The sequence below is a fragment of the Aplosporella prunicola genome, assembly GCF_010093885.1.
Source record: "Aplosporella prunicola CBS 121167 unplaced genomic scaffold K452scaffold_7, whole genome shotgun sequence".
Classification (NCBI taxonomy): domain Eukaryota; kingdom Fungi; phylum Ascomycota; class Dothideomycetes; order Botryosphaeriales; family Aplosporellaceae; genus Aplosporella; species Aplosporella prunicola.
Genome location: NW_022983535.1, coordinates 459,039 through 476,292, shown reverse-complemented (window position 1 = coordinate 476,292; position 17,254 = coordinate 459,039). Strand labels below are relative to the sequence as shown.

Sequence of the window (17,254 nt, the reverse complement as noted above, 5' to 3'; positions counted from 1 at the left end):
CCCCCTCCCCCCCTGGGCGCTGCGCGCGCCGTTGTTCGTGTCGCACATGACGCTGACCGGCTTTGCCACTGGCAGGACGAAGCCAAAATCTTCGTACAATCCGAAGACGAACCCATCCGTACCCTGCTCGAAACGCGCATCACCAAGGACGATGGCTACCAGAAACAACAAGGTGAAGAGCGCCACCCATGCATCGGCCGAAAGGATTCATACTGAGGCTCAGCGCAGACACTCTCATCGTGTGGACGGAACAGAATGGCACCGATATGGCACTCAGCTTCCAGGAAGCTGAGGGTTGTGGGGCGATATGGTATGACGCACGCTGCTTGGCGCATGCGAGACGTGAGCTAAGCGGTTCCTAGGGACTTCGTCAGTGAGGTGCAACAGAGTCTTAATCCTTTTGCAAGCGCTGGTTCGTATACCCCTTCCCACGGGGCGTTGCGCTATGCGCGCGCACCCCCCAACAGGACAAATTTGCTAATGCGCATTTATTAGACGATGGACTTTCAGATGACGTGATGGACATGAGTCCCAACCCGATTATACTACCAGAACCCGACCTCGGCAACCTACCGGACGTCGAGAACCTGATGCGCGCCGCAAGCAGTACTCCCGCCGGACGCGATGCGCTAGCGAAATTTATTGTCCAAGCCGGCTACATTACCAAACTCGTCCCGCTTGTGGAGACTGCCGAGGATTTGGAAAGCCTCGAGGACCTGCACCGATTGTGCAACATTATGAAGACGCTGATATTACTAAACGACACAGCAATAATCGAGTATTCCGTGACAGATGAAGTCGTCCTTGGAGTCGTCGGCGCCCTAGAATACGACCCGGATTTCCCAAGCCACAAGGCGAACCACAGGCAATACCTTGCGGATGAGTCAAGATTCAAGGAAGTCGTGAAGATAGAGGATCCGCAAATCAAGAAGAAGATCCACTATACGTATCGGCTTCAATACCTCAAGGACGTCGTCCTTGCGCGCATCCTTGACGACCCGACCTTCTCTGTTCTCAATTCTCTCATATTCTTCCATCAGGTGGATATTGTTCAGCATTTGCAGGGGAACCAGTCGTTCCTCAAGGAATTGTTCGGTATTTTTGGACCTCAAGAGACCAACCAGCAGCGCAAGAAAGATGCCGTGCTGTTTATCCAGCAATGTACCACGGTTGCAAAGAACCTACAGGCCAATGCGCGCGCGCAGCTCTACTCCAACTTCATCCATGGTGGGTTATTTACCGTCATCACTTTCGCGCTTAGGCATTCGGATGCTGCCGTTCGTGTCGCTGGAACAGACGTCCTGGTCGCCTTGATTGACCACGACGCGATTATGATGCGGGGCCAAATTTTCAAGGCCATTAACGAGAAGCAGAAGCCTCTCACGGATACGCTCATCGAGCTTCTGCTGGTAGAGACAGACCTAGGAGTGAAGGCGCAGATGGCCGACGCTATCAAAGTTTTGCTGGATCCTAATGCCAATTCCGTCACCATGGAAACATTGGGTCGGGCGAATAGTGACTTCCTCGCCAAAGCGCGCGGCAATACTCCTACCGCTCCCCAGACTGAGACCTTCATACAAGCTTTCTATGATGAATCTGCCAAGAAACTTTTCCAGCCACTGAAAGACTTGGAAAACCGCAAATCAAGTAAGTGATGAACGATTGTCCTCGTGAGCCGGAGACGCTAATCTCTCATAGTGGATGACCTTACGATACAAGAAGTGTCGCTGTACTCCCATTTGGTGGAGGTACTGTGCTTCTTTATTCGACAGCACTCGTATAGGAGCAAATACTTCATACTTTCCGAAGGGCTTGCGTCGCGCGTCGCTCAACTCATGGCTTGCCCAGAGAAACACCTTAAACTCACAGCTCTGAAATATTTCCGGACATGTATCGGCCTGCATGACGAGTTCCACAACCGGCAGATCATCCAAAATCGACTCTTCGATCCCATATTGAACATCGTCTACGAGACAATGCCTCGCGACAATCTCCTCAACTCAGCATGCTTGGAATTGTTCGAATTCATCAAACGCGAGAACATCAAGGTCATTATCGCTCATCTGGTGGAGAACTACCGGGAAAAGCTCCAAGACATCACTTATGTGTCAACGTTTGAAAACCTCATCCGACGTTACGAACAAATGCACGAGCCGCAGACGACTGCAGACTCATCGTTTGCAAGCACTGAGACGGAGACACCGGGACGGCACACTATTGGCGGTGGTCAAAGATGGCAGGGACTCAAGGACGCCGATGCCGAGGAAGAGGCTTACTTCAACACCTCTGATGACGAAGAAGAGACGACACTACCAGAGGATCCGGCAGCCGCAAAACCCGCCAACGGTGCATCACCAGCTCGCCCTCTAGTCGACTATCCCGAGGATGACGATGATGCAATGGATGTCTTGCAAGAAGACCAGCCGGCGCCGACATCGGAGCAACCCGCGACCAGCGCAACGCCTCCTAACTCTTCATCGCCCCAAACCTCACCAACGCGAGAACGCACGCCTCTCGCAACACCACCGCCAGAACGTCTATCTGAGAAGCGCCGCAGAGAAGAGGACGAAGAAGACGAGCTTGGCAAGATCGCGAGCCAAACCAAACGACGTAGCTCAAGTTCTAGCGGAGCAGGCAGCAAAGGCAGTCCGAGCAATGGCAAGAGTGGGCTCTTGCAGAGAAAGAACAGTCTGAAAAAGGATGGTCCTCACAAGAAAATCGCCATTTCTCTTGCGGTCAAGAGCGGGGGTGAAGGCAAAGGCGAAGCTGCCGAATGAACATTTTAGCCGTGTCTCGTACTGACTTCGGTTTGGAATCAAAATCTGAACTCAGCTCAATGGCGCCAGGCGCACTTTGCTAGCGGATGGATACATTTGGAAGGGTTGGAATACCAGGCGTTTTTCGTTTTCTTTGCAAGGCATCAGTGCGAAGTGGCGAAGAGTAAGGTGATTGGGAAGGGTATTTTGCTGAAATTTTCTTGAGCCTATCTGAATGAACGACGAGGGGGATGGGTGAGTCGTTCTTCCATTGCATATCTTCAAGGGTTGCCATTCGGTACAGCGGTACAGCAGCCTGGGTGTCGTCCTCAGCGCAAGAGAAATGGACACCTCAGTTGGTGCAGAAAGAGGCGTATGTAGAACATAGCTAGCTGTCCGGAAACGGGGTAAACGACCATGTCCCTAACAAAGCCTTTTCAATTTCATAGCTACGGCTAGTTTCCCAGGTCTTTGTTCTCTCAGTATTCTTTCACCAATATTCTTTCACCCTCTTTGCATGCTCAACTTGACATGCGTCTGCCAAAACCCTTCTCACCCGCACACATTTGGGTCCTCTCAGAGACCTGCTCGCACGCAAAACCAAGCACTTGATCCAGGAGCATCTCGCACTGAAAGGTCCCAGGTAAGACTGCTCTGCCACGCGAAGTAAGACATTTCACCGTGACAGCCATGCTTTCACTCCAGATCTGCTCAACGCCTTAAAACGCCACGTCTGACGCCAACGCAGCTTCCTGTCCTGTCTTCACAATGGAGCACTTTGCGGTTACCGCCTTGATCATCGGCATCATTATGGCCATTGCACTGCTCGTCTCGATACTTCGCATGTGCGCGCGTCGTTCTTCTTCCAGCCACATCAGTTGAGGTATTGTGGGAGTGCCGATTTGTTTCGGGCAGGATATATGGCGAACGAAGGCATGGGAGAAATACGGTGAGGATAATAGTACGAAGAATGTATGGCTCAATGGAGCAATTCAGGTCAAGAGGGTCCGCACTTGAAGCTCACTCAATAAGGAATCTCGGCACCTACCAATTAATCAGATATTGTCAGTGGACATGATTATTTAATTCAAGTTCTACAAGAAAAATTACTTTGGATATTATTGTTTAAAAGTGTCGAGGCATTGATGCATTCAGCCCTCCGACGCCGCTGTGAATCATTGCCGTTTGAGGATTCTCCATGAGCCGAGCTCGGCTTCGGCTGTCAAGAGCTTGACCAAAGGTCCCGCATCTCGTGCGTCTGACAACCGACACCACTCCGACACTGCGCCAACAAGGTCGGACAGCGCATTTCCCAGTCGCTACGCATCCGCCTGGACAAGAGGGTCTCGCAAAGTTTCTCGCCATATCGCAAACATGGCCTCCAAGCTCCGCATTCTGGTGCCCGTGAAGCGGGTCATTGACTACGCCGTACGTCCCTCAACCCGTCCGACCACACTCCCATAGCGACCCCGATCGATATCTCGCATGGAAACATGTGCCTCGATTTTGTCGTGCCTAGCGAACTCACGCGGCTCTGCGTAGGTCAAACCCCGGATCAACAAGGCGCAAACGGCCATCGAGACGGCCGGCGTCAAGCACAGCATGAACCCGTTCGACGAGCTGTCGGTCGAAGAAGCGATCCGGCTGCGCGAGCGCAACAAGCAGCCCGTTGAAGAGATCATCACGTGGAGCGCGGGGCCGGCCAAAGCGGCAGACACGCTGCGGACGGCGATGGCTATGGGCGCGGACCGGGCCATCCACGTGCAGATGGCGGAGTCGACGGCGGCGGGCAAGGACGGCGGCGAGCTGGAGCCGCTCAACGTCGCAAAGATGCTGCAGAAGGCCGTCGAGGAGGAAAAGGCAAACCTCGTCATCCTGGGCAAGCAGAGCATCGACGACGACGCCAACCAGACGGGCCAGATGCTCGCGGGCTTGCTGAACTGGCCCCAGGCTACCCAGGCCAGCAAGGTCGAGATCGAGAACGATACCTGCACCGTCACGCGCGAGGTTGATGGTGGCGTCGAGACGCTGCGCGCGAAGCTGCCCATGGTCATCACCACCGACTTGCGCCTGAACGAGCCGCGCTACGCCTCCCTCTCCAACATTATGAAGGCGAAGAAGAAGCCGCTGGTCAAGAAGGCCCTGGAGGACTATGGTGTTGACCTCAAGAGGCGGCTGCAGACGGTCAAGGTCACGGAGCCGCCGGAGAGGCAGGGCGGCCAGAAGGTCCAGGATGTGGATGGCATGATCGGCAAGCTGAAGGAGCTGGGTGCTTTGTAATTGAGGTGAGCGCTTTTGTGCCGGACTTGAGAAGGGTCCAGACGACTCTAGAGGACTGGTGTGTCGTGATACCACCTAGATAGAGTAAGGAAATGATCTCGGTAGTAGGTTTGTATATAGCCGGTTGTGGTTTCCCGCTTTTCCTCCAATGTATTCCATTTTTATTACGAGTATTTCTTTTTTGGTAAGACATGCACTGTTGCTGCGTATGTTTATCCGTTTTTTTTTTTTTTTTTTGTCCTTGCTTAGTTGCAGCCCCACAGGACTAACGCTCCTTACTGAAACATCCCGCTCTGTTTCTGTATGTTTCAGTCTGTACGAACCTCTTGTCTGTGGAAAGAGTTGGTCAAACTTTGTTGCAACGTCGCTGGTGTTGTTTTACTCTACACTTCTAGCATTGTCTACATATACAACATTCTCGAGACATCGCTTACGATGACAACGTTGGGTCACCCTATGTATGCCCGTACATATGTACGCAAAGACTAACGAGAAAGTGAACGATCCAACCAGCAGCAACGAGTTGAGCCCAACTAGCAAGTCAGACAGTGTTGTATCTTCAATATAAACTCCTTCAAAAGAAGCTTTCCAAAACACACACATACTCCGAATACAGTCTTCGTCTTATTGTATCAACATCGTACTGGCAATCACGACTATCCAACTCTCGTCTTCCTCACTAGCATCACGGTTGACGCCGCAAGCCATCTGGCTTACATCGCCACTTCACCAAGCATGTCTGCCCGCAGGTCCAGCTCTACAATGTCCCCGGTCAGATGCTCGTGCAAGAAGCGCACCTGCTCCCCTGACGACAAGGAGCACGTACCCACCAAGAAGAACGCGATGTCGTTGCGCGGGAGGCTTCGGTGTCGCTCTCTAAATCCTTCACCGGAGACTGTCGACGAACGTTTGGAGATGCCATATTCGCCGCTGGCTTTGGCACTTGAAACGGCTCTGGGCTCCCAGGACTTTTTACCAGACTATGTCGAGGAAGATTTTTTGGAGTCGTTGCCGCCGCCGCCGCCGCCCTCGCCGGTGACTTCCGAGACGCCTTGGAACGCGACCATGTACAGTAGCTCGCAAGGAGATGGTTACTCGCAGGGAGATTATAGTCCCTGGTCTTCGGACTACACGACGGATGAATCCGGCCCTGAGCTACCCATATATCACCCCTATGTTGGAGTGGCACTTCTCAACCGCCTCGTCGCGCTACCGACCGCTGGTGAGTGGGCTTTCGACAGGTGGGACCCGACTGTGCCGGCAACAGTCTACTTGAAGGACATGGCAGGTGACGAGGCCGCAGCCGAAGCCCAGACCACCATGGACAGCATTCTCGATGATCCGGAGCGCGAGGCTCGATACGAGGCTCTCGGCCAAGTACTTACCTGTCACTGGGGCGCAGATCCGCTGTAAGCGACTAGGGGGATAGGTGAATGGGACCGATGTGCCGATGTGTTTGCCGTTTGCTCCTGCTTTGTCCCTTTGCCACTCACTGCTCTTGTCTTTTTCGCACTGGCGTCGGTAGAAACTAGACTGGTCTGGGGAGCTCATCTTTGTGATCGTAGAACAATAGACTAAAAAGACGTTTGAATTTATTATGTTTTTCTGAAACTGCGAATGATGGCTGCCTAGAGATTGCTATGATGGCTGATGGAGTATGTAAGACCAGCTGGCTGACTGAAGCCCGCATTGTTACCTGCTTTGGTGGCCTTGAAGCAGGCCTCCGCCACTTTCGCCCCCGTTGCTTGGTTGGGACGGTATGATCTGCGAGATCGAAACAAAAATAGGTTGACGTTTCCTATCCATGGGAGCCATGAATCATGAGCGAAATATGTAGACGGGACATGGTGACACAGAGCTACAGAGTACAGGACTGGGTCTTGAAAAAGCGGGCGATGGAAGGAGGGTGCGCGGGTGTAACAGGTATGTGCAGGACAAAAGGAAGCAGGCGGAAGTGGAAGGCGTGTTAGTGTTCGGCTTTTGTCCGCGCGATCGGTGTGGCCCGAGGATTATTAAGTTCCAAAATCTCTTCCCTTCTTAAACCACCAACCTCCGCTCTTCGCCACGTCTGCAAACCAACTTCTCACAAGGACAGCCGCGACAGCCCACAGGCTTTGCGATAACCAAACACTGCCAGCAAACCGCCGCCCGCGCCAGGCCCAACTACGCCCCGAGGAGTCAAGCTACCCAGCTGCTCCGCACCCACCTCCGCCTCTACTTAGGACTTCGCATAACGCCACACAACAACATATCCAGAACACAGCGGCTGTATATGTATTCGCCCCGTGCCAACGCTTTCAGACAGGAACCGCCGCCGAAGCTGCAAAAATTCCGTGACATACGAAGGCCTAGTAGCAGCTACCATTGCACCAACGGCTAGTCCGACTTTCTAAAAAGACCGACATCGATCTCAAAAGTAAAAACAAAAATATCCTCCAAGCATAACTAAAGACTTGCTTTTACTGCATGTCTTTTTTTGTCCATCAAAGCCCTCACAACCTCCCCAATAACCTCCAACCCCGCTTCTCGCCTTAAAAACAAGAAACCCATTCTCCACAGCAAAAATGGCCAACCTTAACGTCCGCCGGGATGTCACCGATCCCTTCTACCGTTACAAGATGGAGCGCCTGCAGTCCAAGATCGAGGGCAAGGGCAACGGTATCAAGACCGTCATTGTCAACCTCGCCAACGTTGCCCAGCAGCTTGCGCGTCCTCCTTCCTGTAAGTTATCTCGGAGCCTTGGCTTGTCTTACGCCCACTAACATGGCGCTGCGTAGATGTCATCAAGTACTTCGGATTCGAGTTGGGTGCCCAGACCAACATCAACCCTACCGATGACCGTTGGATCATCAACGGTGCCCACGAGGCTTCCAAGCTTCAGGACTATCTCGACGGCTTCATCTCGAGGTTCGTTCTTTGCAAGAAGTGCAAGAACCCCGAGACGGAAGTCAAGATTAAGGAGGGTAACATCATCCTTGACTGCAAGGCCTGCGGACAGCGCTCCGACGTCGACCCTCGCCTCAAGCTCAGCTCCTTCATCCTGAAGAACCAGCCCAAGAAGGGCAAGAAGGACAAGGCCTCCAAGAAGGCTGAGCGCAAGGCCAAGAGGGAAGCGGAGCGCGCTGGTGGAGAGAACGGTGCCGAGGATGACTCTAACAACGGTAGCAACGGTGACAGTGGCGCCGACGATGCGGAGGAGAACGGCGACGTCGAGCTCGATGCCGGCAGCGATGACGAGCTTACTCGCCGTATTAATGCCGAGGCCAAGGAGCTTGCCGCCGTCGAAGCCAAGGAGGTCCAGTGGTCTGTCGACACCTCCGAGGAGGCTGTCAAGGCCCGTGCGCAGGACCTCCCTGACGATCTCAAGCGCGCCCTTGTCGTTGGTGACGAGGACGGTGAGGACGGTGCCAGCGTCTACGATCAGCTTGGCCAGTGGATCCAGCAGAAGGCCCAGGAGAAGGGTGGCATTGCCAAGGTCGAAGATGTCGAGATCTACCTCAAGGCTAAGGAGCTCGGCATCGAGACCAAGCACCGCACCCTTGCCGTCCTGGCCCAGACCATCTTCGACGACAGCATTGTCAAGCAGATTGATGGTCGCGCCAGCATGCTGAAGAAGATGATCACTTCTGACAAGCACGAGAAGGCATTCTTGGGTGGTATCGAGCGCTTTGTCGGTATTGAGAAGCCCAACCTCATTCCTCAGGTCTCTGCCATTCTCATGAAGTTCTACGACAACGACCTGATCAACGAGGAGACGCTCAAGACTTGGGGCAGCAAGGCCAGCAAGAAGTACGTCGACATTTCCACCAGCAAGAAGGTTCGCAAGTCGGCGGAGCAGTTCATTCAGTGGCTTGAGAACGCCGAGAGCGAGGAAGAGGAGTCGTCTGACGAGGAGTAACTTCCTCTCTAAATTGCGTCGCAGTGGCTATTGTTTGGTTTGGGACGCCTGGGTTTTGCTTTGCACGGCGCATTGTGCAACTCCTCTCCTTTGCAAATTGCCTTCGAACTTGATAGTTAGGACTGAATCAATTATCCTTCCTCTATTATTGTTGCCTACAATAGAATAATCCCGTGAGACAGTGCTATTAACTTGCCGCATGATTGTTTTCGGGTGACGCAAAACTAAAAACTTAGACTTATCGATAACACCAATCAATCTATCTATCGATAGGCCGCGCGCGAGCCGACGCCAATTCCACCCCAAGCCGAGGCCATCTCGAACTCAAGCTCCAACCAAGCACACGCAGTATCCGTACCCAACCCTCACGAACCCGCACACCCTCCCCAGCATGGACGTCAACCAGCGCAACGCCGCCGCTCTGCAAGGTCCGTTTCAGCCTCCATCCCTCACCACCACCCGACTGACAGCAATCGCAGAGCGCACCAACAAGCTCATGGCGGCGCTGGTGAAGCGCTTCGAGAACACGCTCGCGCTGGCTGCTGTAAGCCTCCTTTACACACGCACACATCCAAACCCAAACACATCCCCAACCGGGCCCTAGCCTGCCATCTCCATTGTTGCTCGCCCGCAAGACAAGACAAGAAGGGAACCGCATTGATGGCTGACGTTCGTTTGCTTGCGTGCGCAACAGCCCGACAAGACCGACTTCAACAGCACGGCGCACAAGAACTTCCAGATGCAAGTCGAGACGGCAGCACTGGTACGTGGCCGCGCCCAACCAATACCGCAGCAGCAAAGCAGCAGCAACAACAACCGGGCTAACCTACCTAACCTCGCGCGACAGATCCGCGCCGCAGAGGACATCCTGACCCTGACGCGCCAGATGCAGGAGCTGTGGCTGTTTGGCCAGCTCAAGACGCTCGAGACGGAAAATCGCCGCGATAGCAGGGAGCCGGTGAATGCGAGGGCGTTGGTCGCGGAGGTCGAGGAGAGGGTTATGCGGCTTTTGTGAGCGTGCGCGCGCGCGTGTGGAGGTGTTTGCGGGGTTGAGAGGGTTGGGGGTTTGGCGTTGGGGATTGTTTATACCCGGGTGCTGCTTTGGTTTGTGGGAGGCTAGGTACCTGTTTGAATGGACCTGTGTTTTGCGAATGAGTAGGGAACGAATGGCTTTGGGAAAGAGCACGCATGCGGTTCGAGCATTGTTCGAGCATTGCAGGACCACCTAGGCAGGGCAGCGGCAGCGGGAGTGCTGTCCAGACCGAACGAACGAACGAACGAGTAGCTGTGCCAGTGCAAGCTACGAAAGAGACGAGCTATGAATTCCGTCCTCAACACTCCTCGCTCCTCACTCTACTCTCTACGCCCTACCCTCCAAACCTCCCTCTCCCTCCCTCCACCTCTTTTCTTTCCCGCCCGCACAGTCCACCAACCAGGCCACTGGCCAGCCAGCCTCGCGCAAATGTCTACGTTATAACAGTCCATGTCCGTCGATTCTGTGCGTCGGTAGGTAGGTCGTAGCACGCTCTCTGCGCCACGCCTGCTTGCTCAAGAAAGCATTTTCCACTACACGCTGTCAGGATTGCAAGAGAGTGGTTGTTTGTATGCGGGAGCGGACGGCACCACCGCACACCACAACCAAAACCAGACCGACAAACAGACAAGCAGCAGCATAGCGCACAGAAGCGAGACCACCGCCGACAGAAAGGCACACGGACTGTAGGTACGAACATGAAACCGCTGTATTGTATTCTTCTGTTCTCTCTTTCTTCCCTTTCCTTCTCCTCTCAACGCGTCTGCGTACTAAATGCCTTGTTGTCTTCTGCGCTTAATTGCTTCCAGCTTTTTTACGTCTACTACTATACTCTTATACTATCGCTTCGCCCCTACCCACCTACGTGAACCAACCAATCAACCCATAACGCCCGATCCATGCCTTGACATATGTAGCAAAACCGCATGCATGCCGACCGCCTCGGTCCGCTTTTACGGTTCCTTACCCCCTTTCTCTTCATCCAGCCAGTCCAAATTGGTCGAACAACTGCTTCTCCCTCTTTTCAACAGACACTCCATGTCCACCTACCCCAACACACTCATCCATCCCACATCACTTCCTCAAAAACCCGCCCCCGACCTTCTTCCTCTCCGGCCCGCCCCGTCTCCCCGCCAACCACCCGTCCCTCAGCCCCTTGCTCCCATTGCTCACCTTGGGCGGCAACACGCGATTCGCCTTGTCGAGCACGCGCACCTTGACAGGGCCCTTGCGCACATCCTTGGCGGGCTTCGCATCGGGGTCCGCAAACTTCAGGTGCCGGCGCTGCTGCTGCTGGTGCTGCAGCAGCAGCAGGGACTGGTGCGCGGCGGGCGGCTCAGGCGTCGGCGGCCGCACTGCCGGTGCGGCAGACAGCAGCGACTCGGGCAGCAGGGCGGGCAGGTTGCGCGCCGAGAAGGCGGCGGCGGGCGCGTGCGTCAGCGTTGCGCTGCTGGGCGCCGTGGTCGAGGCGGCCGAGCCGTCGTCCGCCGCCGCCGCGAGCGCCAGCTTCTGCAGCCGCTTGTCTTGCTTCTCCTTCTTGGCCTTGGCGGCGAGGGCTTCGTCGCGCTGCCGCGCCGCGTGCTCGGCCCGCTTCTTTTGCCGTGCTTCTTCTTGCCTGTACGCAGGGTTAGCGATTGGTTTGTTTGCGTGTTGTGGGCTCGAGAGCGTACTTCTCAATGGCCTTGGCGGCTTCTTTCTCGGCTGCTTGTGCCTTTTCCTGCGCTGCCGTGGCCGACACGGCCTCGGGCGCCTCGTCGTCGTCGCTCTCGTCTTCCTCCTCTGGCTCTGCGCTCGATGACGGCACCTCGTTCCTCGCGCTGGTCTCGGGCGGCTCCTCGCTGCCGAAGCGGATGCGCGTGTTCTTCGGAGCTGGCTTTGCCGCCGCAGCCTTGGGCGTGGGCTCTTCCTCCTCCTCCTCTTCCTCCTCATCATCGTTATCATTTTCCTCGACCGTCTGCGACAGCTTCGACGGCTTCGACGGCGTCGACTTGTTCGCGCGCATCATGCGGGTCAGCGGCGTCGCGGAGCCAGGCGTGGGCCGCACATTGGGGCGCAGGGTGGTGGCGGGCGTGGCATAGACCGAGGGCGTGTCCTGGGTGCCGGCCGGGGTGCCGTAGACGGACTCGTCTGCGGGCGAGGAGTCGGGAGCGGCTTCGGACTTTTTGGGGCGGCCTCTGCCCCTCTTGGGCGTCGATTCTTCCCTTTGTGTATTTTCCAGGGCCCTTTTCGCGGCGGGGCTCAGGACGTCTTCGTCGGCCAGACCGATCTTGGGCACATTGACATGGTCCAGAGAGGCACGATTGCGCTTGTTCTGGCGGGTGGGGGTTTGATTGTCGTCGTTGAGGACTCTCTTCCGGCCGGAGCGGGTGACGGAAGCCGGGCTGTTGGTGTCGTGACCGCCGCGAGTGGTAACCATGGTGGATAGATAATGTGTGTAAGTGAGTGTGGAAGGCGCGGGTGATAGAGCTGCTGTGCACGCAAAAAGTTGTGGGCGGTGAGCAAGAGCTGGCGGGGCGGTGAGCGATGAACGGCAGGCAGGACCCGCCGCCGCAACTACCTCCAATACCTTGACCAGATACAATGCCACCGCGCATTCCGCCTCCGCGCGCCCTCAGCCGTCGCGCCTGCCGCCAATATGCCACGCCCTCCAGATCGCCCACCATCAAGCGCAAAGAACGCTCAGCTCCGCCATCCTCGATGCGCCTCCCGTATTATACCAGGGAACTGCCTCCTCTCGCAGAACTCGACACCATGTCCAAGGCCGGCATGGTCGAGAGCCACCCCCGCAGCCTCCTGGGGGTCCTACAGGCCTTGGATGGCTACGGCATGAAGTTGAGCGCGTCCAAGACCATTGCCATCTGCAAGGGTGCGTGCTCCCTCCCCGCCGAGCCCGCAGCCCGTTGACCATCGTAGAGCATGACGTCGACGTTGCCGACCTGGACGCCGTCGCGTACGTCTCTTTGCGCCAGCGCAGGCCCATTGCTAAGCCGCTGCTGCTGCTGGCGTCGGCGGCTGGTGTGCCCCACTCCACCCTCCGCCTGCTACGCGCCGCCCTCAAACAACAAGGAGGACAGGCCTTTCGCTCCGCCGAGTTGGCGCCCGCGCGCGCCCACTTCGGCCAGCTGCTCGCAGAGAAAAACACTACGGCCATGATGCTACAGGCCGAGGTGTATCAGGCCGAAGCCAACATCCCCGGCGCCATCTTCATGCTCAGAGGTGCCCTCCACTTCGAGGTCGAGGCTGCCAAAAAAGTAGTCGACGAGGATCCTGCCGTTGCCGCGGAAGTGATCAGCGAGGAACCGTCCGTTTCGGTCGAAGACGAGTTGACGACTGCGTCAATACGCGCTTGGACCACACTGGGCCAACTTTACCTCGCAATCAACGACACTAAAATGGCACTTAAAGCCTTCAAAACGAGTGCATACGGAGCCAACGATCCGGAGGGGCACTATTGGCTCGCGACTCTCCTGCCGCTGCACAGCGCTCAGTGGGTTACATCGATGACTAAGGCTGCAGCATCGGGCCACGTCGAGGCGGCATACGAGCTCGGCAAGATGTATGCGACGCCGGTGGATGCCATCGCCGACGCAGAGACGCGCGCCGACCAGCACCAGCTGGCCGCGAACCCGCCCGTCGAATGGCGCTACCACCTCGTACCCCCGACGCAGCGGCCGTTGAGCATGGCGGAGGTGTCGTTGATCGCGAGCGCGAAGCCCGGCCCAGGCTCGCTGACCAAGCGGCTCGATGCACGCACAGCTATGGCTGTGGAGTGGTTCGACTTGATATGGAAGTACCATGATGGCGCGGCCCAAGCCTTGATCGACTTGGTGGTCTTGGGACCGGACGCGCCCCCTCCCAGTGGGCTGTTGGGTAGGGTCAAGAACTTGCTTTGCTAGTGCACTGGTCTGGGCTGGGCTGGGCTAGGCCATATGTCTGTACAACTAGGTAGGTAGGTAGGTAGGTACTGCTGCCGCCGCGCACCAGTCTCGGCATGGACACCCGCACTCATCTCTCTACTGTTGCTCGCCTTGACCCACCGGTCGACGTTATACTACGCGATGAAGAAAAGATTTGCCATGTATCGTCAAGGCAGGCTTGTTGCAGTGTCAACAGGGATGACAGACTGGTGTGGTGGATAGATCCACTGCTGCCTGCATACTAGACCTCTGGTGCAAGCAGAGCAGACAAAACACTCAACCGCTGCGCGGCGTGGGCATTTCTGTCGGAGCAGGCAAACACTACGCTTGTTTGTTATATCTGAGAAGGTAGGATGGTGCGCAGGCGCTTTGCTGGGTCCGCTTCACTGAACGGTAGCCATTGCTGTTGGATATGCCAAGACGGCCTCCAAAGTTGACGTACATGGCAGAGCGGTGTGGAGGTATTACCGCTTACACCGGGTACTTACATGTCCCTTCTATCTAGTCCTCGTGGAAGCCCTATGGCAGTAATACCATCTAGATGTATAGGACTTAGTGGATAGGGAGGGGGTTTATGGCATGGACTCAGTGAAGGGAGGGACGAATAGTAGTAGATATCAGAGGATAGAGAATCGAGAATCGAGTATCTAGTCACAGTCACTTTGCCAGGTCATAAGCGGGGGTACCTTGTCATGTGGTGAGATCACATGCGCTTAACCGCGGTCGTGCTGGGATGTACGCCGGGCGTGCTGCGATATACGGCGCCTATCGCTTCACCGCCCGCCACAAGGCATCATCGCTTGACCAACGCTCGTTGTTCAGCTCCGACTCCCTTTCACCTACCTCTCTCAGAGATACCCGTTGAGAACCTTACATCTCGAGCCGGCAACCAACCCAACACCTACAAACGCACCACGACGAGCGCACCACAACCAACAACCAAACAAACCACAACCCTGCATCTCTCTTACCCACCACCGAGATCAGCCCCGCAACCAAGCACGCAGCCTCACGCTAAACCGCCGCCATGAACTACCTCCGCAGCACGCTCAACACGCTACGCGACACGTACGCCCCGGTCACGCACACGTCGACGTTCCGCGCAACGGGGCAGATAACGCCCGAGGAGTTTGTCGCCGCGGGCGACTTCCTGGTGTACAAGTTCCCGTCGTGGGCGTGGGCGGACGCGGCGTCGCCCGCCAAGCGCGTCAGCTACCTGCCCGAGGGCAAGCAGTTCCTGGTGACGCGCGGGGTGCCGTGCCAGCGGCGGCTGGATGACAACTTTGCGGGCGAGGGCGGCGACGAGGGCACGGTTGTCGGGGACGGGTTTGCGGGCGGGGCGGGGGGCGAGGGCGACGACGACGGCTGGTTCCGCACCGGTGGCAGCGGGAGGGGCGATCTGGGCGCGAGCCAGGAAGCCGCGAGGGTGAGGACCGTGGATGAGAGGGGTGAGGTCGATGTGGATGCTGTTGAGGTTGAGGAGGAGATTCCGGATATGGAGGATGAGGAGGATGATGAGGAGGCCATCATCCGTGATACCAAGGCCGCGGGCACCACGGCGTGAGTAACACCTCCCTTGCTGCTGCTGCTGCTTCTACGCACGAACGGAACTGGGCTAACTCGCCGGCAACAGGCCCCTCCGCACCTACACGCTCTACATCACCTACACGCCCTACTACCGGACACCGCGGCTGTACCTGTCGGGGTACCAGTCGGCGTCGGAGCCGCTGGCGCCGGAGCAGATGATGGAGGACATAGTGGGCGACTACAAGGACAAGACGGTGACGCTGGAGGACTTCCCCTTCTTCGAGACGGGCATCAAGATGGCGTCGGTGCACCCGTGCAAGCACGCCTCGGTCATGAAGGTTCTGCTGGACCGGGCGGACGCGGCGCTGAAGCTGCGGCTGGCCAAGATCCGGGCGGGCCAGCAGGACGCGGCCAAGGGCGGCATGGGCATGGAGGGGCTGGCCGAGCAGCTCGAGGGCGTGCACGTCTCTGCCGACGCGAGGCGCGACGACCTGCGCGACGTCGACGCCGCCAAGAAGCACGCGGACGGCGATGAGTGGGAGGTCCTGGACGAGGCGCACGCGCCCGAGGAGGACGACGTCGCTATCCGCGTCGACCAGTACCTCGTCGTCTTCCTGAAGTTTATGGCCAGCGTCACGCCGGGCATCGAGCACGACTTCACGATGGGCGTATAGGAGGGCGGCGTCGCTTCCACGCAGACTTGAGCCTCTCTTCTTCATCATCATCATCTTCTTCCTTACGAAGCTCGTTAAATTCAGTCAAACGTCAGCTAGTTCGCGCGCAGCCTCATTCGCTCGCAGGAGGATGACGACCACTACTACCATAAGACACGACGGCATATAACAGTACGGCCTGGATACACACACACAGCACAGCACAGCACAGCACAACATAGCACAACAACGGACGGGGCGTTCCGGAACAGATCACATCAAGACCGAGCGAGCAGTGCAATTCTGCGACTTTCAACTTCCCTCCTCCCCGCTTATATCTCCCATCTCATTCTCATCGCCGCAGCAAGACCACCCCACCCCCCTCTCCAGCTTCCATGGCTAGCTACTACACCCGGCGTTTTTTCTTTGCCTTCTTCGACACACTACACCACCACCGCTACCACCGCTATAAATCTACCTACCTACCTACCTAGCTTAGGGTCATACAGATCAATCAGACCCCGAGACAGAGCGAGCGGGGTTGGATGAGCTTGAGCTTGTGCATCATTTTCCCTTTGACGGCACGTGCCGTGCGGCTTTTGTTGGCTGGTGGCTTGTGTGCTTGCTTGGTTGCTCAGTTGGCTTACTTAGCTGCTACTACTTACCTACTTACTTACTTTTTCTTTCCTTTTCTTTTTCTTCTTCTTCTTTTTTTTTTTTCGACTGGTCTTATGCGATAGAGTGCATGTCTTGCCGCTGGGCTGTGGGGATGGGAGGGGGTGGGGAGATGAGTGCGTGCATGGGTAGGGGTAGGGGTATGGGTGTGGGTGGATGGGTAGGATAATGCTATGCGACTAGTGCTTTTGGAGCGTGTGTATGCGTCAGTGTGCTTGTGTGTGTTGTTGCTGTCTGTCTGTCTGTCTGTCTACGGATTACGTATTGTAGCCTGGCCTGAATTAAAAATTACGGCGCTCAGCGGGAAAGGGAAGAAAACGTGAAGACGTGATAGCTATTCGATGCGTGCGTGCGTCGAAGGAGAGACCAAGAGAAAGATCAAGAGACAGTGAGAGAGAAAGAGCGAGAAGGATAGAAAAAGCCGTCATCATAACCCTAAGGTAGGTACGCACCCACGAAAGCAACAAGCAAGCACCCCAGACAAGAAAAGGCAAACCCTCAGCCTCGGCCGTGTA

The 17,254-nt window shown here is 56.3% G+C and overlaps 8 protein-coding genes across 8 annotated transcripts in view; 7 read left to right on the top strand and 1 right to left on the bottom strand.

Moving 5' to 3' along the window:
• The window catches only part of K452DRAFT_153248 (uncharacterized protein), a 3,194-nt gene extending 377 nt beyond the window's left edge, over window positions 1–2,817 (top strand). The window contains exons 2-6 of the mRNA XM_033535556.1: window positions 76–172; window positions 229–310; window positions 363–373; window positions 511–1,647; window positions 1,699–2,817. Of these exons, the coding sequence (XP_033399824.1) occupies window positions 76–172; window positions 229–310; window positions 363–373; window positions 511–1,647; window positions 1,699–2,777 (2,406 nt within the window). The 3' untranslated portion in view covers window positions 2,778–2,817. The remainder of the gene's footprint in view (window positions 1–75; window positions 173–228; window positions 311–362; window positions 374–510; window positions 1,648–1,698) is intronic.
• Window positions 2,818–4,021: 1,204 nt separating this feature from the next.
• K452DRAFT_285340 (uncharacterized protein) lies at window positions 4,022–5,273 on the top strand. The gene is made up of 2 exons (XM_033540096.1): window positions 4,022–4,184; window positions 4,299–5,273. Exons 1-2 carry the CDS (start codon window positions 4,131–4,133, stop codon window positions 5,034–5,036), a joined length of 792 nt encoding a protein of 263 aa, XP_033399823.1. The 5' UTR covers window positions 4,022–4,130; the 3' UTR covers window positions 5,037–5,273.
• A 350-nt stretch (window positions 5,274–5,623) lies between these two features.
• On the top strand, window positions 5,624–6,533 carry K452DRAFT_153240 (uncharacterized protein). The gene has a single exon (XM_033535555.1). It carries the CDS (start codon window positions 5,772–5,774, stop codon window positions 6,447–6,449), a length of 678 nt encoding a protein of 225 aa, XP_033399822.1. The 5' UTR covers window positions 5,624–5,771; the 3' UTR covers window positions 6,450–6,533.
• Window positions 6,534–7,600: 1,067 nt separating this feature from the next.
• K452DRAFT_325378 (uncharacterized protein) lies at window positions 7,601–8,934 on the top strand (the record flags this gene model as incomplete). Its single annotated transcript, XM_033544772.1, has 2 exons — window positions 7,601–7,757; window positions 7,814–8,934. 2 exons carry the CDS (start codon window positions 7,601–7,603, stop codon window positions 8,932–8,934), a joined length of 1,278 nt encoding a protein of 425 aa, XP_033399821.1.
• A 336-nt stretch (window positions 8,935–9,270) lies between these two features.
• Window positions 9,271–10,250, top strand: K452DRAFT_357038 (uncharacterized protein). Its single transcript, XM_033546088.1, has 4 exons — window positions 9,271–9,362; window positions 9,414–9,478; window positions 9,629–9,697; window positions 9,782–10,250. The coding sequence occupies exons 1-4, from the start codon at window positions 9,326–9,328 to the stop codon at window positions 9,947–9,949; spliced, it is 339 nt and encodes a 112-aa protein (XP_033399820.1). The 5' UTR covers window positions 9,271–9,325; the 3' UTR covers window positions 9,950–10,250.
• A 419-nt stretch (window positions 10,251–10,669) lies between these two features.
• K452DRAFT_357037 (uncharacterized protein) lies at window positions 10,670–12,416 on the bottom strand. Its single transcript, XM_033546087.1, has 2 exons — window positions 11,638–12,416; window positions 10,670–11,582 (listed from the first exon to the last, which is right to left on the bottom strand). The coding sequence occupies exons 1-2, from the start codon at window positions 12,381–12,383 to the stop codon at window positions 11,042–11,044; spliced, it is 1,287 nt and encodes a 428-aa protein (XP_033399819.1). The 5' UTR covers window positions 12,384–12,416; the 3' UTR covers window positions 10,670–11,041.
• A 131-nt stretch (window positions 12,417–12,547) lies between these two features.
• Window positions 12,548–13,863, top strand: K452DRAFT_296348 (uncharacterized protein; the record flags this gene model as incomplete). The annotated part of the gene is made up of 2 exons (XM_033541903.1): window positions 12,548–12,833; window positions 12,881–13,863. 2 exons carry the CDS (start codon window positions 12,548–12,550, stop codon window positions 13,861–13,863), a joined length of 1,269 nt encoding a protein of 422 aa, XP_033399818.1.
• A 1,048-nt stretch (window positions 13,864–14,911) lies between these two features.
• K452DRAFT_306733 (uncharacterized protein) lies at window positions 14,912–16,085 on the top strand (the record flags this gene model as incomplete). The annotated part of the gene is made up of 2 exons (XM_033543014.1): window positions 14,912–15,444; window positions 15,518–16,085. 2 exons carry the CDS (start codon window positions 14,912–14,914, stop codon window positions 16,083–16,085), a joined length of 1,101 nt encoding a protein of 366 aa, XP_033399817.1.
• Window positions 16,086–17,254: the final 1,169 nt, after the last annotated feature.

Coding starts and splice junctions, on each gene's coding strand:
- K452DRAFT_285340 (XM_033540096.1), top strand. CDS start 4,131: ATGGCCTCCAAGCTCCGCATTCTGGTGCCCGTGAAGCGGGTCATTGAC. Junction 4,185..4,298: donor AGCGGGTCATTGACTACGCC/GTACGTCCCTCA, acceptor GGCTCTGCGTAG/GTCAAACCCCGGATCAACAA.
- K452DRAFT_153240 (XM_033535555.1), top strand. CDS start 5,772: ATGTCTGCCCGCAGGTCCAGCTCTACAATGTCCCCGGTCAGATGCTCG.
- K452DRAFT_357038 (XM_033546088.1), top strand. CDS start 9,326: ATGGACGTCAACCAGCGCAACGCCGCCGCTCTGCAAG. Junction 9,363..9,413: donor CAACGCCGCCGCTCTGCAAG/GTCCGTTTCAGC, acceptor CAGCAATCGCAG/AGCGCACCAACAAGCTCATG. Junction 9,479..9,628: donor ACACGCTCGCGCTGGCTGCT/GTAAGCCTCCTT, acceptor CGTGCGCAACAG/CCCGACAAGACCGACTTCAA.
- K452DRAFT_357037 (XM_033546087.1), bottom strand. CDS start 12,383: ATGGTTACCACTCGCGGCGGTCACGACACCAACAGCCCGGCTTCCGTC. Junction 11,583..11,637: donor GCCGCCAAGGCCATTGAGAA/GTACGCTCTCGA, acceptor CCCTGCGTACAG/GCAAGAAGAAGCACGGCAAA.